Source organism: Sus scrofa, chromosome 6 (assembly GCF_000003025.6).
Source record: "Sus scrofa isolate TJ Tabasco breed Duroc chromosome 6, Sscrofa11.1, whole genome shotgun sequence".
In the NCBI taxonomy this organism is placed as follows: Eukaryota; Metazoa; Chordata; class Mammalia; order Artiodactyla; family Suidae; genus Sus; species Sus scrofa.
In genome coordinates this window covers 166,641,247-166,664,929 of record NC_010448.4, presented here as the reverse complement: position 1 = coordinate 166,664,929, position 23,683 = coordinate 166,641,247, and the positions used below count along the sequence as shown (strand labels likewise).

At 53.5% G+C, this 23,683-nt stretch overlaps 2 protein-coding genes across 6 annotated transcripts in view; one reads left to right on the top strand and one right to left on the bottom strand.

Annotated features, from left to right (window-relative positions):
- On the bottom strand, positions 548–19,827 carry TMEM53 (transmembrane protein 53). Of its 2 annotated transcripts, none has more exons than XM_003482099.4 (3): positions 19,548–19,827; positions 6,034–6,155; positions 548–2,066 (listed from the first exon to the last, which is right to left on the bottom strand). In XM_003482099.4, exons 1-3 carry the CDS (start codon positions 19,606–19,608, stop codon positions 1,413–1,415), a joined length of 837 nt encoding a protein of 278 aa, XP_003482147.1. In that variant the 5' UTR covers positions 19,609–19,827; the 3' UTR covers positions 548–1,412. The 2 variants fall into 2 exon arrangements, with proteins under 2 accessions (XP_003482147.1, XP_020952444.1); XM_021096785.1 differs by having other exon boundaries at positions 548–1,976; positions 19,548–19,707.
- The window catches only part of C6H1orf228 (chromosome 6 C1orf228 homolog), a 72,162-nt gene continuing 68,279 nt past the window's right edge, over positions 19,801–23,683 (top strand). For 2 of the 4 annotated variants that reach the window (XM_021096784.1, XM_013988905.2), the window contains exon 1: positions 19,801–19,938. The gene's annotated coding sequence lies outside the window, so the exon portion shown is untranslated. Of the gene's footprint in view, positions 20,124–20,794; positions 20,888–23,683 lie in introns of all 4 variants that reach the window. The other 2 variants (XM_021096783.1, XM_021096782.1) reach the window with 2 other exon arrangements.

Below are 23,683 nucleotides of genomic sequence, written 5' to 3'. Positions count from 1 at the left end.
GATCCTGGGGCCCAAGATTCTCGGGAAGGTATGTGGCCTGTTGAGGCAAAGCAGCCCCGGTAGTGGCTGAGGTTTGGGAAGAGAAGTACACAGGGCCCACGTCGCATCAGGCCGGCTCCTTTCGAATCTCTACTCTCCCCTTTCCCTGCCTTGGACTCAGTAGGTCCCTGATGGCTGGTTACTCCACCCTGGGGCCACATGCTCTCTCATAGAAAACTGTTCACCCAGAGTGAGGGCCTGAGACCCGCCCTGCTGTGGGATCCTTGAGCTCTGTCCCATGGCACAAGCAGCACTGCCACCTGTTGGCCATGGCTAGGAGTGCAGCCATACAGCACAGGAACGGGCTGCCGCAGGAGTGGGAGCGTCCCAGAGGGCGGAGGCACTGCAGGGAGAGCTTGGTTCTAGACACAGAAGGTCCATCAGCCCTGAGACTACCAGGGGTCAGTTGCCAACCAGAGCTTTTCCCACCATCTCCTTCACTGCCTGCCAAACTTTCAAAGCCCGTCCCTGCCCCACCCCAAGCCCCTGGATCACCACAGTAAGCCCACTCAATCAACAAATATTTATTGAATGCCTACTATGGCTAGCACTGTGCAGCAGTGATAGAATGACAGGTGATACACAACTCTTCAGGCTGAAGCCGCCTCCTGCCTACAGAGGATCCAAATGGGCCTCCCTCAAGGACACAAAGGTTTGTTTCAGGCCAATGGTTCTGGTTCTGGTCTTTAGGGCTCCTGACCCGGCTGGTCCTAGTTCCCCTGTGGCGCTGCTATCCTCCTGCTCCCAATCCGTCGGCCCACTACACACACATCTCGCAACGTTCCTGGATCCGGCGGCTTCCTGGCAAAGCATGGCAGAGCCGGACAGTCCACCTGCCTCAGCTTCCCGTGTGGCTTCCCCCTTGGACTCCCTGGCAACGAGAAGCCTCTTTGTGTGAACTGCCAAGTGGGATCCATGGGGCCGGCGCTCCACACTGTGGGGCTTTGCCCTTCCCGGGCCTCAGCAGAGATCACGGCCCCCGGCCCAGCCTGACCCTACCCTCTGGCACCTCCCTGCACAGCTCACCTTCCATTCAAGGAATCGATGCTGGGGCTGAGCCCCAGCCCCAGCCCCTGGCTTTGGTACCTCTTTACAGCCCGAATGCCACAGCAATCAGCATCCTGGCTGTTGCACTTACCCAAACACAAGCATTGCGTGGCTCCCGCAGAGACCTGCCCAGGCGCTCCTGCCCCTGGGATCCTGGGATAAGCAGGCACAGAGGCCCAGCGGAGCTGTCTACTGGACCACAGAGGGGTCCCAGAGGGCCGCCGGGAGTTGAACCGGAAGCGGCCCCGCCCTCGGAGGCGGGCCGTGGGGGGGGGACGTCGGGCCTTCATTTCCGGAGCGGGGGTGAGGCGGGTGGGGCAGCGACCTCAGCCGTGGACACAGCTGCGCATGAAGTTGACGCACAGGCTGGTGTAGTAGGTGGGGTAGTCGCGGAGGTGGCTGACGTGTGCGGACGACACGAAGTCCACGGAGCGCACCAGGACCCGGTGTGCCAGGCGTGCCTCCACCATGCGCTCCACATCCCTGGCCAGGACCACCTCATCGGCCCTTGAGTAGAGGTAGAGCTCGGGCCAGCGAGAGGCTGCGTTGAGCAGCCTGTCGTAGAAGTGGGTGTGGAAGAGGGCCGTGAGCGGGGCCAGCAGGCCGTGGACCAGGACGGCCACCAGGGCGAAGGCCGCGAGGAGCAGGAGGCGCAGCGCGGCGGGCCGGTGCCCCAGGACGGCTGCCAGGGCCCGCAGAGCCCCCAGCAGGTTGCTGTCACCTGGACCGCTGTCGAAGATGGTGCCCACCACCCGCAGGTGGCAGAAGCGCCGCTGGGTCTGCAGGAGCTCCAGCACGTGCCGGTACAGCATGACGCCGGCGTTGCTGAAGACGTGGAAGAGCAGGGGCTCCTTCTCGACCTCATAATCAAAGAGCAGCTCCAGCAGCTTCTGGGCCAAGACACGAAGGGAAGGGATGCCCAGGGACTCGGAGAAGAAGACCATGTGCCAAGGGGCTGTGTATCGGATCACGATGCAGCCCTGGGAGAGGAGAGAGGCCTGGTCGGTCCCCAGGGCTGGGGTGGGGAGGTGGGGACCAGCTAAGGTCAGAAGCGTCCAGCGGCTCCCATCCACAGGCCCATACACCCGACAGTGCTCCGGGCCTGCTGCGGCCTGGGTGCCTGCGCACCTCTCCAACGGGTGCCTCCGGGGGGCTGGTATACTCCAGGTCCACTTGTGGAATAATCGTTTCGTGCTGGCCAAGTCCCCTCAGCTCTGGGGACATCTGGGCTGACCAGAAGGCAGTCTCCCCACTCTGGTCTGCACCCTGCCTCCCCCCCACCACCATCATCTGCTCAAGTCTGGCCCACTTAAGGCCCCCACTGCTCGGACTGCTGCAGTGACCCCACTTCACTCTCCCTACCACCCAGGGACAAGCAGGTACCCCCAACAAGACCCAGCGCCTCAGACATGGCCTGCAGGCCCAGCCTTGACCACCGGAGGCCACTCGTGAGCCAGACCCACACAGGGACAGTCAGGCCCCAGCCACTGCCACCTTCCTACAGGGCCCTGAGAACAGAGTCCAAGTTCAAATGTCTGGTTCCAAGGCCTGGGGTCACTCCTCCCACTCGCCCTGAAATTCCAAATACAGTTAATGCCGTTGTTCCTCAAATTCTAAAATCTTAGCTAAACTCTCTCTAGGCCTCTGCACCCCTCAATGCCCAGGTCAAGTACAGCTCAAGGTCTCCACACAGATCGCCTTCCAGCCAGTTAGGAAAAGGCAGCCAATGCCACCCTGAGTCCTCGTCCTCTCTCATTACCGTGTGCCAGAGACAAAGGGCCATCTGTCAGGGCAGCTCTGGGGTCAGACGGTTCTGGGCTCAATTCCTGGCACCACTGCTCATGAACAGTAGGCGGTGAAGAGCCATTTGTTTCATCTTTCTGAGTCTGTGTCCCCATCTATAAGTTGGGATGACATCTGTCTCATAGGTGTATGGGGAAAATTAAATGAAAAGATGTAACTCAAGTGCCCAAAACAGCACTTGGCACAAAATAGGTTCTCAACTAAGAGCAGCAGTCATGAGTGGAGGTGGGAGTAATAGCAGGGAGAAGATTATAAGGCACAGCACTTGACGGACCCGCAGCCAAATCAGGACCGTCAGCGGAGAGAACCCTGCCATCAGCCTCCCACTGACTGCCGCACACCTGCCCCAGCTCCTCCTGGCCCTGCTCTCACCAGGGCCCTAGTGTACCTGAGCATCCCCCGCCGCGATTCTGCGGGGGGTGCGGGTCGCTGATGCCCCCTCAGCTCCGGTAGATTCTACAGAGTGCTCTGTTCTGAGTCCCCAAGGGGATGCGAAATGGCTTTCCACCCACCCTCAACCCACACACGGCATGGCCCACGGACACGAACACACTCCACGTCACCACCACACACACGGGACTCCTGGAACCAAACACAGCCTGTCCGCGCCACGCTCCAGAGGTGCAGATGCCCACGGCGCCTACCACGCACGAGGGCACCCACCGTACCACCCGTTGAGGGCACGAAAAAGCACAGACACCACCGCAAACCCACAAGCACCCATACGACGGCAGGCACGACCTTCAGGAGTGCACACGCGCACACGCACACTCCTCCCAGAAGCGCTCTCGTGCTGTCGGTGCAGACATGAACCCGGAGAGTCCTGCGAACGCACCGTCTCTGAGGGCGGCGTGCCCGCCACATCACAGCACCTGCGAGTACACGCACGCAGCTGGCCTGTGAAGGCCCAGCAATCCCCGCGACGGGCACGCATGCCCAGCCGCCCTGCGCCTCGCTTTGAGGTTTCCAAGGTGCGTGGCATCCCCGCTGCCACCTCCCCAGCCAGATGCTCCTTAGAAGCCCCTGTGCCCAGGACTGGGCTCTCGCTGCCAGTCAGATCCCAGTCTCCTCGCTCCCCCTGATGCCAGCCAACCTTCGCCCCACGGCCGCACATGCGCAGTCCCAGCCTGCCCCCCTCCGTCCTCACCTCACCTGCCGGTATCTCCCGCTCCAGACTTCTGCTCAAGCCAATCTCGTTAAAGTTGCTAAAAGCCTCTGCCTTTACACCATGTCCCCGTCTCACTCTGTCCTACCCTCTCTTCACCCTCCTAGACAAGCTTTGACCCCCTCACCCTCTCCACCTGGTCCCCTCCCACTGACCCCACTCTGACCAGGGTCGCCTACATCCCCAAAGAGCTAAATCCCATGACACGTTTCAGGCCCCGTCGTCCTGTCCTTCCAGCAGCATTCAGGAGCACACACTCCTAGAAATATTCCCTGGTAGCCCCGGCTCTTCACTAAGATAGTACCAGAAAAAAATGGACTGCTCTAGACTTAAGAGAGGCTTAAGAAACAAAATAACTAGATGCCGTGGAAGATTCTGGATTGGTCCTGGTTTGGGAAAGCCAGCTGTAAAGAACACTTTGGTGACTATCAGAGAATCTGAATATGGACCGGAAACTCGATGAGAATGTAAAAATGGGAGTTCCCGCTGTGGCTCAGCAGTAACAAACCGGACTAGTATTCATGAGGATGTAGGTTCCAACCCTGGCCTCAGTGGTTAAAGATCCGGCGTTGCCAGGAGCTGTGGTGTAGGTCACAGACGCAGCTCGGATCCTGCATGGCTGTGGCTGTGGCATAGGCCAGCAGCTGTAGCTCCAATTAGACCCCTAGCCTGGGAACCTCCACATGCCTCGGGTGAGGCCCTAAAAGCAAAAAAAAAATAAAATAAAATAAAATAAAAATGATTTTCTCTACCCTCATTATAGCCCCCTGACCAGAGAGTAAAGGCACCCCCTCCTTTCCCAGCCGTACCCTGCCACCGTGCCACCGCAACCACCCTGTCTTCCCTGGCATCGCTTTCTCCACTCCATCACCCCCTCCCTGTGCCTTCTGCCTCAAGAGCATCTTTCCTAGAAGGTATGTACATGTATGACTGAGTCACTTTGCAGGACAGCAGAAATTGGCACAACACTGTAAATCGACTATACTTTATTTATTTATTTATTTATTTTCCTTTGCTAGGGCCGCTCCCACATATGGAGGTTCCCAGGCTAGGGGTCGAATCAGAGCTGCAGCTGCCGGCCTAAGCCACCGCCACAGCAATGCTGGATCCTTAACCCACTGAGCAAGGCCAGGGATCGAACCCGCAACCTCATGATTCCTAGTCGGATTCGTTAACCACTGAGCCACGATGGGAAATCCATCAACTATACTTTAATAAGAAGAGGAGGAGCAGAGGCGGAGTAAGAAGAAAGGACATCTTTCTCCTTCTACAGTGGCCCGTTTCCCGTGGCCCGTTTCCCTAAGACTCTCTTCCTGTGGATTCTGTCTCATTGCCGAGTTTTCCTGTCCATCTGTGGCCACTCCTCCTTCCCACGTGGGACCCTCTTCATCTTCTGCTCCTCGAAGTTTGGGTTCTGTCCGGGGCCTCTTCTTGCCCTCTACACACTCCCTGGAGGAATGCCGTCCACCCCAGAACCGGTGGCGTCTCTTCTGTGTTCCTTGTTTCAAAGAACATACCTGCCTCTACGAGGCTCTGCTGCAGCCAGAAACCTGACATTATCCTGGACCCCTCCTTGGCCCTGTGCCCACCCTCCCTCTCTCATCAAATGACCACGCTACCTCCTACTGAGCTCCTTGATCCATCAACTCCCCTCCACCAGCCCCACCAGCTCCCAGATCCTGAGCACCACCACAAGCTGACTTCCCGGCCTCCAGTCCTGGACCCTCTAATCCTTTCGCTGCTCTGCAGTGAGGGACTCTCAGAATCAAAGTCTAACATCACACCCTCTTAAATCCCCTGAGGACGCTCCCCAGCCTCCTCTCCTCACACGTGCCCTTTCTTTCATCCTCTGTTCTAGCCACACTCACCTACTGCCAGTCTCCACCTGCCCTCAAGCATCCGCGTCTAATAAAAGAAGCCAGACAAACCAGCCTCGGCCAGTGAGCCCACTGGGGAGTCCACCTGCCTGCAGTACTCACCCTTTTGTGGTAGATGGCGCTGTACTTGGCCAGGTTCTTGTCAGTGCAGCCACCCCAGCCCAAGAGAATCACCAAAGGCTGTCGAGTCCCTGCCTCCTTCCCGCCTTGGTTGGGGCTATCCTCTGAAACAAAAAAAAAGGGTAGGACTGTCAGCCCTGGAGTTCGGGGGCAGGGTTGGGGTGAGTGACCTATCCAGAGCCAGCACCGCTCTGGCTGCAGGCAGGGAAGCACTTGATGCCAGGCCCTGGCACCTGCCAGCCCTGCACCTCAGGTTCCCACGGGGCTCCTTCCTGTCCTTTGTTTCAGTTACCTTTTAGACTTCTTGGGAGGCCCTGCAGGGTAACTGGGAAAACCCACATGAGGGCCCCTTTCTTTGGTGACTCAAAGCCACAGCCTAAGTGAGAAAAGCGGATAAATACTTCCTTGTCATTTCACCTTCTAACCCAGGGATCAGTGAACCACAAGCCACAAGCCAAGTTCGACCTATGATCAGTTTTGCCATGACTTCTGAGCTAAAAAGAAAAATGTATTTTACATTTTAAAACGGTTCCCATTAGTTATTATTTAGTTCCGTGGTTTAAGGACTCCTACCACTGTCGTGGCTCAGTGGTAACAAACCTGATGATTATCCATGAGGACGTGAGTTTGATCCCTGGCCTCTCTCAGTGGGCTAAGGATCCAGTGTTGCCGTGAGCTGTGGTGTAGGTCACAGACGTGGCTCGGATCTGACAATGCTGTGGCTGTGGCGTAGGTCGGCGGCTACAGCTCCAATTCGATCCTTAGCCTGGGAACCTCCATATGCCACGGAGAAGGCCCTAAAATGCAAAAAAAAAAAAAAAAAGTTTAAAAATCAAAAGAAGAATGTTTTATGAGGTGAAAATCATATAAGATTTAACTTCGAGTGTCCGCAAATAAAGTGTTATTGGCACACAGTCAAGCTTATGCATTTAGCCAGGCTAACGTCTATGGCTGCTTTCACGCTAAAACAGCAAAACTGAGTAGCAACGGAGACCATGTGGTTCCCAAAGCCTAGGATATGCACTGGCCCTTTACAGAAAAAGTTTGCCAATGAGGTTGTAGGTTCAATCCCCGGCCTTGCTCAGTGGGTTAAGGATCCGGCGTTGCCATGAGCTATGGAGTAGGCTGCAGACGCGGCTTGGATCCTGCATTGCTGTGGCTCTGGCGCAGGCCGGTAGCAACAGCCTCGAGTAGACCCCTAGCCTGGGAACCTCCATATGCCACGGGTGCGGCCCTAGAAAAGGCAAAAAGACCAAAAAAAAAAAAAAAAAGTTTGCCAGCCTCTCTTCTAATTCCACAAGCCGATGGAAGAAGAGGGTTTTAAGAGGAGAAACGGATAGGACATTGTAAGCAGGTTAGTGGAGCAGACTGAGTCTGAGAGCCGCTACCAAGCCACCAACCCAGTGCTGCAGAGAATAACTGCAGGGATTTACTGAGGTTTAACCGTGACACCACCCCCACCAGACGAGGAAACTGAGGCACCGAGCGGTTAAGCTACTTGCCTAAGGTCACACAGAAAGTACGGGGCTTGGAATCTGGTGCCTACTCCCATCCTAAGCTACCCAAGACCTTCTGTGCACCAGCCCTGCCCACAATGAGAAGCCCGCCACTGAAGGCGCTGAGGCACAAGCCGGCTGCCTCCCCCCTGGCTGCCTCTGGAGGTGCCCCCGCAACCCTGTCGGTCGGACCCCCTCTCCTTTCCCCCGCCAAGTGAGCACTCAGCCCCCAGGACGACGTCTGGGCAGTGACGGTCTCTTGCTAGTTATCTGCCCTCCCACAGGGGCCGGGGTGTACCCTTCCAAGGATCAAGCCACTTGGCTATGCTCAGCTGCCGCCCTGAGATTTATGGGTGCTGGTGGTGACCTGGCAACAGTAAATTTCGAGGCTAGTTAAGAGGGTGGTAAATATAAATCACTAACCTTTGGACAAAAGGAAGACAACAATTTCCTGCGAAAATTAATGTGATTGAAAAGTTCAGTGTTCCTGCTCTGCAGCGGTGGCGACGGTGGCCTTCAGAGATTACCTGCCCGCACCCACGGGGACCCTAGGCTGGATCACAGCTCAGCCTGCAGCAGGGGCTGCCAGCACCTCAGTCCCTCGCAGACCCCGGCCAGCCCTCCCAGGCTCCCCTGACCAGGGAGACGGTCCCACAGCTCCAACTCAGGCCACGCCAAGTATCCTCACCACCTTTCTCGGCCTGGTGGCCCCTTGACCTTGGCCTTGGGCAGAGCAGCTCCTCACCTGCACTGGCCTTTCTGGGGGAGAGGCCCCAGCACAACCTTGCTGGGGATGACTGCCCGTGAAGCGGGGACTGCGGGAGCCTCGTGGGTGACAGTCAGTAGCTACTGCTTGGATCTGCCTCTGACTCTCTGAGGTCCAGCAGCCAGATCTCTGAGATCGGCCCCAGGAGGCTCTCCTGCCCCCAGCCCATGGCACTCCCTCCAGGTACCACACCAAGACACCAGCTGAGGATCTGGGGATTTTTCTCAAACACGCAGAAGGCAGCCAAGCGAGGCCGCCCCACCCCCGGTGGAGCTTCCCGGGTCAGGGAAGGTTCGGACACTTCTGCTGGGCTCTGAGCTGCTCCTCCCCACGGCTGCCTCTATAAACTCCACGTTTCTCCACCGCAGGTCTTGCTGGCACCCTTGGCTCCACCAACTCAAGGTAGGAAGCGTTCCTCACCAAACACCCATCTGCCCTGAAGAAACTCAGAACACAGACACCCTGAATGCGCTGCCTCCTCCCAGAGCCCAAGCTTTCTGCGATGCTCCTTAAAAGGAGGGGACTGGTCGTCCCAGTGCAGCCAGGACCTCGAGGCCACCCCCCCCGCCCTGCCCCCGAGCCACAAGGTGCTCCTCCTACCCAGGGGCATCTCCCCCCTGACCCAGTCTGCTCCCAGGGCCCTCCTCTCCATGCCCACTCCTAACTCGGAGGCCTTGTCATGACCTCTTCCCACAGGAGGACGGCTGCCCCTTCAGAGTCTAGGCGTGCTGTAATCCCGACAGCGCAAGGTGCTCTGGGAATGTGGCTGAAGAGTGAGAGTGACCAGGAAATGCCCCCCAAAGGAAGACACGCTTGCTGTGCTGGCTGCTGAAGGACCAGTAGGACCATGCCAGCTGGGAGAGAGGGCCTGAGGGAGACATCGCGGTCGGTCTGGGCACAGCAGGCCGTCCTAGGAGGCGAGAAGCCTGGGTGAGGGAGCAGTGGCGGCAGGAAAGCTGCCAAGAGTGGGCCTGGAGCCCGATCCTACAAGGCCCCAAGCCATTCTTAAGAGTCGGGGTTTTATCCCAAGCAGGGGCAAGGGAATCAAGATTCTGGAACTGGAGGAGTAGCATGATCCCATCTGCATTAATGACTTGCACAATTATTTGTATAACATCTTTCTTTCCCTCAGCCAGGAGGCTCCATGACGGCAGGGGCTGGGCTTGTCACTTTATTGCCACATCCCCAGTGCCCAGCTCTATAGCTGGCCTGTCCAGGCACTCAGCAGAAATGTGCTGAATGAATGAACACGTGGCTACAAAGTGAAGGATGGATCCGAGGAGAAAGAGCTGGCATTCTTCTGGTTACCCACCGCCCTTTCCGGAGCAGGAACAGGAATTGCTGTGGCTGCTGTTATTTATTGCCACATCCGGATCATGATTCCTCCAGCCTCCGTAAAAGCCCTGCTCCTGTGACACTCGCTGCCCTGGTCACTACCCTCTCCCCCTGCTGCTGCCGTGGCCTGGCCTCTGGCCACTGCCCCTCAGGCAGGGAAGACTCGGGCACTGGCTCAGTCCCCCATGGGTACTCCAGGACTTAGCAGGGCCCTGCGCAGGCAGTCAAACCCAGCTGGGTCCTAAAGCACCAAAAGCCTCTCCGAATTCCACATCTGCTGCAGCTCCCACCTCCTCCCATCACTGAGAAAAACAAACACAGTGACAGCAGAAAGAGACCTGCGGCCAGGCACCTTCTCATCACCTTCCGTATCAGCTCATTTGCTCTTCACAACAATCCTATGAACCAGGTACTGTTATTCCCATTTTACTGAAGACAAATTAAGCCCCAGAGATAGTAAGTAATGTGTTCAAGGCTAGACAACTAATAAGGAAGCAGCGAAGCTGGGATCCAAACCCTGGAAGTCTGACTTTTGAGAGGCCAGCTCGTCGCCACGATCCCAGCCGGCCCCCTGGATAAACAGCCCAAGCCCTCGGTCTCACTCAAATCTCCTTCCACTCGGCTCCAAACCCGTGTACACGGCTGCCTCTGTACATCGACAGACAGAACACTGATTTCTTCCACCTGCTCCTCCCCAGGGAATGGCCACCACCCCAGCATACGCTGCCTCATTTGTCCTGCGAGCATCCCAGGACTTAGCTTCTATGGCTATTCCCATTTGACAGATGAGAAAAACCAAAACAGAGGGGGTAAGTCCCTCCCCCCAAGAACACACAGCCAGGAAGTGGCAGAGCCAGCCTCCATCTCTGGACCGCCAGGCCACAGCACCCGCCTCCAGGACTGTGCTCAAGCTCCTCCCTCCACAGCCTAGGATGCAGATGCTCCAGGTTGCTGCTTTGCTGATGCCCACTCCACCCGCTAGGTCAGCTCACTTCCCGGAAGCCCCCCGGTTCCCTCCAGGACCTCTTCTCACTCCCCACCCCAAATCACCTGCCTGGGTTGATGCCCCACCTCTGTACTGTCACAGCACCATGGCCACGCCACTGCACTCAGCCACTGCACTCAAAGGGCCTGTGAGGAGCAGGGCGGAGACTTCTGTAACATACAAGGCAAGGGATCGCAAAGGCCTGAACCAGAGCAGTGGGAGATGGGGAAGGAGAGGGAGGGAAATGACAAAGAGAAGAGAGTCACAACGACTTGGGCACAAAAGCCTCGAAAACATGCAATCTTTTTTTTTTGTTGTTTTTTGCTTTTTAGGGCCACACCCGTGGCATATGGAGGTTCCCAGGCTAGGGGTCAAATCAGAGTTACAGCTGCCAGCCTACACCACAGCTCACGGCAATGCCGGATCCTTAATCCACTAAGCAAGGCCAAGGATTGAACCCACACCCTCATGGTTCCTAGTCAGATTAGTTTTTGCTGCAGCATGATGGGAAGTCCAGAAACATGCAATCTTTGACTTAGTAATTCCACTCCTATGAAAGAAAAATCTTTAATCATATGGAAATATTCAGTAATAAATTAAGCAGATCATAATTTTTTTTTTCTTTTTGTCTTTTTAGGGCCGCACCCGTGGCATATGGAGGTTCCCAGGCTAGGGATCAAATCAGAGCTACAGCCGCCAGCCTACACCACAGCCACAGGCACAGCAACGCGGGATCCGAGCCATGTCTGCAACCTACACCATAGCTCATGGCAATACCGGATCCTTAACCCACTCGGCAAGGCCAGAGATCGAACCCAAGTCCTCATGGATGCTAGTCAGGTTCATTAACCGCTAAGCCATGCTGGGAACTCCCAAAGCAGATCATAAATTTAAGAGCTATAAAACTCTTAGAAGAAAATGTAAGAGTAAAATCTTTGTGAACTTAAGGGATGGCTTCTTAGACATGACCAAAAGCACAAGGAACCAAAGAAAAACAGATAAACTGGACTTCCTCAAAATTGAAACCTTTTGGAAGTTCCCTTGTAGCACAACAGGTTAAAGATCCACAGCTGTGGCCCAGGTCACAATGGCATCTTGGGTTCAATCCCTGACCTGGGAACTTCCACATGCCGCAGGTGTGGCAAAAAAAAAAAAAAAAAAAAAAAAAAAATTGAAAACCTTTATACCTCAAAGGACATCATCAATAGAGTTCCTGTTGTGGCTCAGCAGGTTAAGAACCTGACTAGTATCCATGAGGATACAAGTTCAGTCCCTGGCCTCGCTCAGTGGGTTAAGGATCCAGTGTTGCTGTGAGCTGTGGTGTAGGTCACAGATGCAGCTTGGATCCTGAGGTGCTGTGGCTGTGGCATCAGCCAGCAGCTACAGCTCTGATTCCACCCCTAGCCTGGGAACTTCCATATGCTGCAGGCGTGGCCCTAAAAAGACCAAAAAAAAAAAAAAAGGACACCATCAAAAAGTGAAGAAACCAAGAATTCCTAACATGGCTCACTAGTAACCAAACTGACCAGTAGCCATGAGGACACAGGTTCAATCCCTGGCCTCATTCAGTGGGTTAAGGATCCAGCATTGCTGTGAGCTGTGGTATGGGTCGAAGACGTGGCTCGGATCCCACGTTGCTGTGGCTGTGGTGTAGGCCAGCCGCTGCAACTCTGATTCAACCCCTAACCTGGGAACTTCCATATACTGCATGTGCGGCCCTAGGGGAAAAAAAAAAGTGAAGAAACCCACAGAAGGGGAGAAAATATTTGCAAATCATATGTCTGATAAGCGGTTTGTATGCAATACATATTAAAAAACGCTCACAATTCAACAATGAAATGACAAATAACCCAACTTTACAATGGGCAAAGGATTGGGGAAGACATTTCTCCAAAGAAGGTGTGCAGATGACCAATAAGAACATGAAAAGATGCTCAATATCACAGTCGTCAGGAAAATGAAAATCAAAATCACAAAGCAATAGCACTTTCTACGCACTAGGACGGCTATCAGCAAAAAGTCAGATATACCAAGTGTTGATGAGGACGTGGAGAGTTCAGAACCCTCAGACACTACTGGTGAGAACCCAAAAAGATGCATCCGCCTTGGAAAACAGTTTGGCAGCTCCTCGAAAACAAAGAAAAAATTAAGCACGGAGTTACCGGATGACCTAGCACTTCCACTCCTAGGTATGCACCCAAGAGAACGGGAAACAGGTCCACACAAAAACCTGCACAAAAATGTCCACTGCAGCATTATTCACGATACGCAAAGAGCTGAAACAACCCAAATGCCTGTCACCTATACATGGAGAAATAAAATGTGGTACATCCACTCAATGGAATATCATTTGATCTTAAAAAGGAATGAAGCGACTACCATAAGATGAATAAACCTTGAAGAGACATCCTAGGTGAAAGAAGCCATACACCAAAAATCACCTATGGTATGACGCCATTTATATGAAATGCTTTGAATGGGCAAAGCCACAGGGGAGAAAGCAGATTAGCAGCTGCCGGGAGCTTGAGGAAGGGGGAAGTGGGGAGAGACGGCTAATCGTTCAGGGCTTCTTTTGGAGGGTGATGAAAATGTTCAAAATGAGACAGTGGTTAACGGTTGCACAGTTCTGTGAATATACCGAAAACCAATAAAGTGCCCATCTTAAAAGGGTGAATTTTATAGTATGTGAATTATATCTCAATGACGTTATTTTGAAAATTCACAGTAACACATTTAGCAAAAAAGCAAGCTGCAAAGCAGTATGTACAACTATGTACACACATATACACATCCATATTTATGTGCAGAAAAATGACATCAAATATTAATAGCGATTATTTCTGGGATTAGAGGCAATTTCTTTTTCGTGATTTTTGAAACTCACTTTTTAAAATCTACGCGTGTCGCTTTAGGAACGAGAGTTAAACTATGATTTTTTAAAAAGCAGGGGTTGGGGGTTGGGGTGGGGGGGTGGGGGCCTGGAGGTATCAGCAGAGTCAAGGGCAGCTGAGAAGTCAAAGCCATCATGGAGACCCAGCAGGCCCTTGGACCCCGCAAAAAAATTTCATCTCACGGGTTTTCTGTCCTCTGGACTTTTCTCAGCAAACAACACTGACACTGATAATACGAGAATTACAGATACATACTTTATTGTTCAACAGCTCAAGCCATAAAACTAAAGCACAAATTAGATCGTGTATATCCCCAGGGCCTGCGGAGAAGTCAGAGCAAAGGGCTGATGAGGCATGAGGATCCGTGGAACAGTGTGCGCTTGTCCTCTGCAAGCTGGACTCGAAATACAAAGAAACGAATTCTCTGGTGGCTCAGTGGGCGAAGGAGCCAGCATTGCCACTGCTGTGGCGTGGGTTCGGTCCCTGGCCTGGGAACTTCCACGTGCCATAGGTGTGGCAAAACAAAACCAGAAATAAAAACCAACCTATGTTTTCTTCCTAAAATGCAAAGAATAAAAGGGTCTTCAATTTCCTCTACTCCCAAGAAATACGTTCTGGTGTCTCATAGTCCCTGTATTTAAACCAAATTACCAATTTATTTTATTTATTTCTGGCCAGGCCCACAGCATGCCAAAGTTCCCCGGGCCAGAGACTGAACCTATATCATAGCAACAACCCAAGCCACAGCAGTGGCAACACCTTAACTCACTGAGTCACCAGGGAACTCCAGAAATTACTTTTAATTTTCTTTTCTCCTTTTTGAAATAACAGCACAGGATAGCAGCATGGTATCAAAGCGTGCATAGTGTATAAAACCATATCTGGATTCAAATGCAAACTGTTGCCCTTGGAATGGATAAGCAATGAGATCCTGCTGTATAGCACTGGGAGCTATATCCAGTCACGTATGATGGAGGCTGATGGAGGCTAATGTGAGAAAAATAAAGTATTTATGTATGTGTGACTGGGTCACCTTGCTGTACAGTAGAAAACTGACAGAACACTGTAAACCAGCTATGATGGAAAAAAATAAAAATCATTTAAAATTTTAAAAAGCATAGCTGGATTCAAATCTGTGGCTCTGCCACTAATAACTATGAAACAAGACTTTGCACTAGTTCCCTAAGCGTCAATTTCCTTCTCTGTGAAACAGGGACAAAAATGCAAAGGCCTACGTAAGATAATGGCCACTGAGGGCTTGGCATGTCACCCGGGCACAAAGCAAGAGTTCAGTGAACTGGAATTACTATTACTTCATGAGGAATGCATGCTCACTGCAGAAAAAGTAGAAAATGAATACTTCATAAAATTGGAAGCATACTGTTTTGTAATCTGGTTTCTTTCATTTAGCAATATATTGTGAACACCGCTGCCTGTCAGTTTATATATTTCTACACCGTTCTTTTTAGTGGCTGCAGAGCGGCTAGAGAATATCTCATAATTTATGGTGAGCCATCTCCCATTATTGGATCCGATGCTATTTCCAATCTTTTGCTGTTATAAAAATACTTTAATGGACACCTCTTTCTGTGGGCATGTCCTTCACTGTTTCCTAGAAATGGGGCTGTATCCAGGCAGCGCTTCCTAACGGCAACTGAAATCTTGTGCACAGGCTGTGGGCGAGGCTCCTGAGCTGAAATCTGGGGTAACTTGGGGCGTGTCTCTGCCTCCCCGAGCTTCTGTGCCCCATCTGTCAGGCAGGGTAAGGGGCTCCTCACTTCCCAAGGACTCCGACAATCCTGAGAGGAACTCCTGCCGGGCCCCGCATGCGAGCGGGCCGTGGTCAAGAGCAGAAACCTCCCTGAGACCTAGGAGGCTGGCAAAGGGTCCATCAGGTCTGGAGCTCAGAGCCAGGGCCTCGCACGGCACCTGGGTGAAAACAGACAAATTAAGAAGGGGTTTTTTTAATGCGTGAAAGAGATCATGACTTAAAGAACAGGAGTTCCCGTTGTGGCACAGTGGTTAACAAATCCGACTGGGAACCCCGAGGTCGCGGGTTCAATCCCTGGCCTTGCTCAGTGGCCTCAGGATCCGGCGTTGCCGTGAGCTGTGGTGTAGGTCGCAGACGCGGCTCGGATCCCGTGTGGCTGTGGCTGTGGTGTAGGCCCGCAGCTGGAGCGCTGATTCGACCCCTAGCCTGGGAACCTCCATATGCCATGGGTGCAGCCTTAAAAAGCAAGAGATTTAAAACATAAATGAAGTGCCTCTATTTTTGGGGGGACAGGGAAAGTGCCTCTGGGATGCCCACAGACAAGAAGAGGGGTCTATCCCAACTCGCCCTTCACCTGGGCCCTTGAGGCTTCTCTGGTGTCCTAGGCTCTTGAGGTTTCATCTCACTGTCCGCTCCTGAAAGTTCGCCGCGGCCTCCTGCCAGGCCCCACTCCCTTGGGCCACCCTCCGTCCTCCCAGCGCCCTTACTTCTGCACTTCCTGTCAGTCCCCATCTACCTGCCAGCCCTCTGACAGCTGCAGCCTGGGCCACTCTTTTCCAGGAAGCCAGCCGAGCCCGGGGCCCACCATGGTGGTCCGGACTGTGGTCCAGCCAGACTATTGCCCTGGTGCCAGAAACTTCCTGGGGGTTAAGTCCAGGTCTACATGTCTTTGACCCCGGCCAGTGCTTAGCAGAAGAGCCGCCTGACAATTAGCCTGGGCTCACAACAAACCTGTGCTTCCCACCTCTGATCCCTGCAAGGCTTTCTTTGTACTCTAAGAGGGAGCTCCATTAATTCTGTGAATCGATTATTTCTAGAACTGTTTACTGACCATGAGAGCAACAGGGTGCCTTTAAGAAGCCCTGCTGGCCTGCCAGCAAGCCACAGGGGGGCAGCGGGTAGGGAGGACTTGGCTGACCATTCCCTGGCTGGAAGGAGGGGCAGCGCAGCCATGACCTGGGATGGCAGAGCGGCTCGGGCCAGGCCAAAGTGCTGCCACATGCCTCCTTTCAGCTCATCTGGCACGTCATCTTCCCCAGGCCCTGGCAGTGAGCAAAGCCCTCCAAACAACACGGCAGGGATCCCTGCTGTGGGAGCCCAGAGCCCAGAACCTTCCCCAAGGAAATGAGATGAGAGCCGGGTGGTAGGAGGGAGAGGGGCTCACTGGTCAGAGAAGAGTGGTTGGGGTGGGGGGAAATGCCGGGTCAAGGGATCGACTTCAGCAAAGGACCAGGCAGACCACCCTCACTTGGCACGGACAGCCACGGGTACTTGCTGGTGGGAATCCCAGCAGAAGGCCCCTGGGCTCTGAACGACCCCAGATCTGCAGCTGCCTTCCTGCTAACAGATGTCCCCGCGGCAGCTGCTCCCCCCCAAGAACTCACAGCAGCGCTGGGCTCCGTGGCCCTGAGGCTCAAATATGGGGGAAAAGGAATTCCAGACACCAAACATGACTGTCATGCATGCTTCTCCACCTCTGGACAGTAACTGCCAAAGAGAATCGATCTCTGGAGCCCCCCGAGATTGCCACTCTGTGAAGGCATGTCAGCCGGCAGGGAGCTGTCTGCAGATGGGAAGCAAAGAGATTCAGGGGGTCACAGTGCTGTCACTTCCTTCTGAGGGGTCCTCCAGGCTCAAGTTCAACTCTTGAGTCTACACTTTGAGAGCGGAAGGCCTGAGGACCCGAAGCCAGAGCAGAGGAGTGAGCAGAAGGTTATGAGAGCCACACCAGCGGGGGAACAGCTGAAGGCCCTGGAGGTGTTTCTCTTGGATCGAGGAAGCTGGACCCTTGAAAAGAGAGGAACAGATTGCCTTACTCTGCGTCTGACCCCCTAGCCCTGCAGTTACCACATCATTGTGAAAGCACCTGCTTCTGAGCCCTCGGCCCTCCCCAGAAACACGGCTCCTTAAAGGGAGTCTGCCTGTGAGTCACTTCTGAGGCACCAGCAACTAAGCCACCGCCAGGACACCGCAAACTGCTGAACTGAAAGAAATGACAGGAAGGCCCATTGTGGCTCAAGAAAGGGAAGTGCTTTCTAACAATCCCAGCTGCCTCCAACCGGCCAGGATATTAAGGAGGAAGCATCCTGACAGGGAAGGGGCTGGTATGAGAACAGAATGCTCTCATGCCAGCAGAAAGATGCAGGACAAAGTGGCCCCCTGAGATTTCTGCCAGTTCCAGGACCCCACCTCCTGAAGCAGGGAGGGGAGCCGTCAGGGGAAGAAATAGAGGCCAACAGAGCACCTGCTCCAGGCCAGACACTCACACCCAGTCACCACCTTGTTGTGACGCAGGCACTCTCATTACTCCCGATTGACAGTCGGGGAATCTGAGGCTCAGGGAGGTTCAATAACTTATCAAAGCCATAGAACAGCAGGAGGTAGAACTGAAACGCAAACCAAGACCGCCAGGCTGCCCACCTGGGCTGAGGGAGAACTGCCCTCCTGGGCCATGCAGAAGGCAGCTCCAGCCCTTTGCAGCTGAGGGTTCTCTGAGGGCAATAATATTAATTGGCTTCATCTCCTGCTGATGCGAAACCCTCCTCAAAAGCACGTTTACATCTATAAGCCCGAGAGCCCGCAGCCAGCAGATCCAGCTTGAGGGAAATACGGTGGGTCTGGAGCCAGCTTGTTCTGGGAAAGCCTGGGGGTTGCCCTCCCCTCCTAGACCCCACCCGAGGGACACAAGAGGCTCTGGGAGGGGTGTGGAAGGCTCTCCTGAAGGAGGTAACATCTGAGCAAAGCCTGACATGATAAACCAGACAGGGGAGGTGGCAGTGTGGCACGGCACGGGGGAAAGGACATTCGAGAGGAGGCAGCGAGAGCAAAAGCAAAGAAGCAAGAAGTGTGCAGAGACTCACAAGCAGCTTGGGGCCGCCAGAACATAAAACTTAAATTGAACAGTGGAAGGACATAGGGATGAAAGCGAGAAGCAGGGACGCCGCTAAATTATAAAGGACTCTGAATGCGGGCTAAAGAATCTGGACCTGATTTATCCTGCGGGCAAGAAGGAGCCACTGAAGGGTTTTACACAGAACAGTGAGAAAATCAAACCTGGGCATTAGGAAGAATGCCATGGTGGCAGCGGAAAAGGCTGAGCTGCTGCTGGCTGTGCTAAGGGAGGTGTGAAGGCGTGTGGAGGAATGCACGTGTAGTTCAGGCTGGCGTGTGCTTCAAGGCTCCTCTACCGTAATTCCCCACCTGGGCTAAACTTTCCATGCCCTGGGCCCCTGATCCTACTCACACTGCCAGTGATCCAGACCTGCTCTATAGGCTACTGGTTTGGTGGTGCCTCCCCCACACCTTTCTGATAGGAAGGAAAAGGTTAATCACTAAACACACTCCGTGCCAGGCCCTCTGCTGGGTCCTTTACACAAATAATCTCACTTGCGCAACCAACAACCCTACGAGGGAGGTGACTATTGGTGCCTCGGTTTTGCAGATGAGGAAATCCAGGCAAAGAGCCGGAGGAAGACTGCCAGAGGTCACCCAGCTACTAAAGAGAGGAGTCAGGTGTGAACCACCTTCTACCTCCTGGCAGACACGGCGGTTAACCACTTCCAGGAGGAGTGGAGAGGGAGGGATGAAGGTGGGCTTCTGCAAAGACCTCGGGGAAAATGGTGGGACTAAAAAGGCCGGACCCCTAACAACAACAGCAGTGGGAATCCCGCCCCCCAAAAGTGGAATCAGGGGGGCCCCCGCCCTCGGCAGCCTTCAGCTACCAGGAGAGAAACCCGGGCAGGGACCGGAAAACTCCCACTAAACAGACGGTGAAAAGACCTCCAAGCTGGGTTGGGGGAGGTGGGCGGAGACGCAGTGAAGGGGCGGGGCTTGGACGCGGCGAACATTCTGGGGCGGGGCTGACTAGGGGGCGGGGCTCTCTGGCCGGACCAAGTCCAGGACCTGCGGGACCCCAGGAGCGGGTGGGCCGCGAGGGGGCGGGGCTGCAAGAGGGGCGGGGCCACAGCTGCGCTTGCTGCCCACGACTCGCTCCGTCACCTCCCCACGATCGGACCCAACCCCCGCTCCATACCCTGGCTCCGGCAGGACTGATCCGGGATCTCGATGGTGTAGTCCAGCTGGGCCGAGGCCATCGTGAAGCCGCGGGCCCTCAGCTCGGGCCTCTCGCCGGAACTCACGCTCGCAAGTCCGCGCCTCACCAGGGCGCCTCCTGGGCGCCGCCCAATCACCACCCACCTCCCTCGACGCTGCCCAATCCCTGAGCTGCGCTCTGTGACCTCCCGCCCTAGCAACCACCGAGTCTCTTTCAGAGCCTCTCGCTGCAACCGGCTAGCTCGGCCATAGCAACAGCGCCCCGCCCCACTCTATCCCTGGCCCACCGCCATTGGCTGACTCTCTTGATCTCGGTCAAGTATTGGCCAGCCAAGACGCCGGTCAGGAAGAGTCGCTACCGTCCTGCGTCGGTAAGAGTCTGCGGGAGAGCTGCTATGTTCTGGGGATGGGAAAGGTTTCCCGTCCCAACCGCGTGTTATCCTACGAAGGGGACAGCAGTGTCCTTTGAGTTACATTAGCTAGCTGCCTCTACTGTCTTCCACCAGCCGCAACTCCGAGGGCTGGAGGTAGAAAACCGTACAAAACGGCCAAAGGGGTGCGTGCTAGCCCATCCGCCCCCCCGGTGGATGGAGGCATATTTTGGCTGCTGGGTGGGTGGGATGCAGAGGAGGTGGTATCTCCTGGGAAGACTTTAGAGAATGTCCTGTTCGTGCGGGACAAAAGGGGTTAAGCAGTACAGTTTTCTTACATTTATTCCCGCACTTAAAAAATGTTTCCTGGAGTTCCCGTCATGGCGCAGTGGTTAACGAATCCGACTAGGAACCATGAGGTTGTGGGTTCCATCCCTGGCCTTGCTCAGTGGGTTAAGGATCCGTAGTTGCCGTGAGCTGTGGTGTGGGTTGCAGACGCGGCTCGGATCCCGAGTTGCTGTGGCTCTGGTGTAGGCGGGTGGCTAGAGCTCCGATTAGACCCCTAGCCTGGGAACCTCCCTATGCCGCGGGAGCGGCCCTAGAAAAGGCAAAAAGACAAAAAAAAATCCTGAGCACCTGTTTTGTAGGTGGACTCTAGTGAGGATTACATTTCTTGGCCTTGACTTCCATAAGTCTTGAGCAGGAGTCAACTGTAATTCTGTGCAAGGGATAAAATACTACATAAGAGTAGGCCCTAAGGATTTTAGCAGCTCAGGATAAAAAGGGGCATTTATGGCAGTGTGGATGCCTCTTAAGCTGGGCTTTGAAAGATGCTGGGAGATACGAATCCTTGCAGGACTCAGAGAGAGGAAAGTGAGAAGCTATACCAGGAATTATGAGCATCTCTGGACAGAAGAGAGACAATGGGAGAGCAACCTTGGAAGAACAGGTAGGCCCAGATCCTGGAAGGTCTTTGATGTCAAGCTCAGCTCTGAGCTTATGGGTAAATCTTACTGATGGAAAAATTTTCCAGTGCATTTACACCGATGAGCACAAGAGCTTAGACTTTATTCTGAGGACAATGGGGAGTCTGCAGGGCTTTAAGCAAAATAGTAACAATCAGATTTGTGTCTTTGTTTTTCTTGGCTATGCCTGTGGCATGTGAAAATTACCGGGGCTGGAATTGAACCTGCGCCACAGCAGTGACTCTATGGTGACAACACCGTATCCTTAACCTGCTGTGGCCACAAGAGAACTCCAGATTTGTTTTAGAAAGATCAATGACAAGAATGGATTGGGGGTTGGGAGGAGGGAGACCAATGAGGAAGTTGTTTCAGTAATTGTTTCAGTAAGGATTGTGGTAGCCAGAAGCTTGGAGAACTAACAGGAATGAAGAGGAAGGGATGGATTCCTTAGTCACTTATGAGTTTAAAGAACTGAACTTGGCGACTGGTTGGATGTGGGGTAAGTGGGAAGAATGGAGAATGACGTCTAAATTCCTGGCTTGGGCAAACAGCGTTTTTAAGAGAGGGTCAGCTCTGGGCATGGTGAGTTTGCGGCGCCAGTGGGTCATCCAGGTGGAAGTGTCCAGGAGTCCTGGACTGGAATTTGCAAGATAAGTCTAAACTGGAAATAAAAATGGGTAGTCTGTGGTGCCTTATAGATGGCAGTCACACCAGTGGATGGATTCGGGGCTTGCCCAGAGGGTATATATAAAATAAGAAGAGAAGCGGGCCTCGAACAAAGCCCTAAGAAGCACCCATATTTGAGGTTCTGGCAAAGACGGTTGAATCTGCAAAGGTAATTGAGATGAAGTGTCTAGAGCAGTTAAATAATCAGTAGTAGAAGAACGTGGTTTTCCAGAAACCAAGGGAGGAAAGTGCTGGAGGCTGATGACTAATCAAGTGAAATAAGGCCTGAAAAAAATCCACTGGTTTTAGAAACAAGGAAGTGGTAGTTAACCTTTGTAAAAGCAGATTCAGTGGAGTGCTGGGAGCAGAGGTTGCATTACAGTGAGTTGAGAAGGGCGTGGGAAGGTGAAGAAGTGAAGGCTGCGCTTTCAAGAAGTTTGACTCTTTGGGAGAAAAGAGAGAAAGCAGTAGCTGGAAGGAGAAACAAGTTTTTATTCAAATGGGAGAGATGCCGTTGGCATGGATCCAGCAAAGAGGAAAAAGATAATATTATAGGGGAGAGGAGATAACTGACAGAATGGCACCCCCAGAAAAAGAATAAGGTAGGGAATCCAAAGCACTGATGGAGAAGTTTGTTTAAAGGGATATTTGTGGAGTTCCCATCGTGGCTCAGTGGTTAATGAATCTGACCAGCATCCGTGAGGACGCAGGGTCGATCCCTGGCCTTGCTCAGTGGGTTAAGGATCCAGCCTTGCCGTGAGCTGTGGTGTAGGTCGCAGGCGTGGCTTGGATCCCGCGTTGCTGTGGCTGTGGTGTCGACGGGCAGCTGCAGCTCTGATTTGACTCCTAGCCTGGGAACCTCCATGTGCCGCAGGTGTGGCCCAAAAAAGCAAAAAATAAAGTAATAAAATAAAGGGATATTTGCATTGTGACAGAAGGGAAGCATGTGAAATTAGTACGTTAGTAGATGTGGTGGCAGGACGTTGAGAGAATTCTGGTTTGGTGCTTTCCGTTTTTTTCTGCCAAGTAGGCACATGATGTAGCCCCGTAGAGAGGGACTGGAGATGGTGTACGAGGTTGAGGGGACAGAGAAGGACTGAAGTAGCTCTAATGGCCAGTGGGAGCAAGATGACAGGTAGCATACAGATTTCTGGGCAGTTACGAGCCCTATCGAGCTTGGTGACCATTAATTTGTAGCAGCAGCAGTCTCCATGGTTGTGTGCTCTAAATTTTTCCCCCAAGAGTATTCAGCCACCTACTGGTAAGTACAGAGGTGAACTGAATTGGTCCAGGTGTGAATTTCATCCAGGGAATGAAATGGAAGAACAAAGTCAAGGAATTGAGAATCCTGGCAAAAGGGTGATTGGGATGGAGGACCCTAGACCCTGAACTGCCTGGGGGGGTATAAAAACGTTGTGCGCTAGGGGTTCCAAGGAAGTCAGAGAACCCATATCTTGAAGGAGAGAGTTATGGTTCACAAATGGAGTAATGAGGAATTCCGCTTGTGGCTCAGTGAGTTGAGAACCCGACTAGTGTCCATGAGAATGCAGGTTAGGTCCCTGGCCTCGCTCAGTGGGTTAAGGATCCGGCCATGGTGTAAGCCGGCAGCAGCAGTTCCCTAGCCTGGAAACTTCCATATGCCTCAGGTGTGGCCATAAAGAGAAAAAAAAAAAAAGTGGAGAGTAATGAAATTTGAGTAGTTTCAGGTGGTGACGAGGTCCAGGGTTTGGCCATGGTGGCAGGTGGCCAGAGGGGAGTTAAGAAGATAATCAAGGAGTTCCTGTTGTGGTGCAGCAGAAACGAATCCGACGAGGAACCATGAGGTTGCAGGTTCGATCCCTGGCCTCTCGCAGTGGGTTAAGGATCTGGCGTTGCCATGAGCTGTGGTGTAGGTCGCAGATGCGGCTTGGATCTGGCGTTGCTGTGGCTCTGGCGTAGGCCAGCAGCTATAGCTCCGATTGGACCCCTAGCCTGGGAACCTCCATATGCCTAACCCTAACCCTAAAAGACAAAAAAAAAAAAAAAAAAAAAAGATAATGAAGATGTGGCATGGCCATTGAAATCCTCCCAGACGATGGCAGGATTTGAGGAGGGAAAAGGGAAGAGGATGCTTG

Coding starts and splice junctions, on each gene's coding strand:
- TMEM53 (XM_003482099.4), bottom strand. CDS start 19,608: ATGGCCTCGGCCCAGCTGGACTACACCATCGAGATCCCGGATCAGTCC. Junction 6,156..19,547: donor TCAGTCCTGCCGGAGCCAGG/GTATGGAGCGGG, acceptor TTTTTGTTTCAG/AGGATAGCCCCAACCAAGGC. Junction 2,067..6,033: donor GCGCCATCTACCACAAAAGG/GTGAGTACTGCA, acceptor CTCCTCTCCCAG/GGCTGCATCGTGATCCGATA.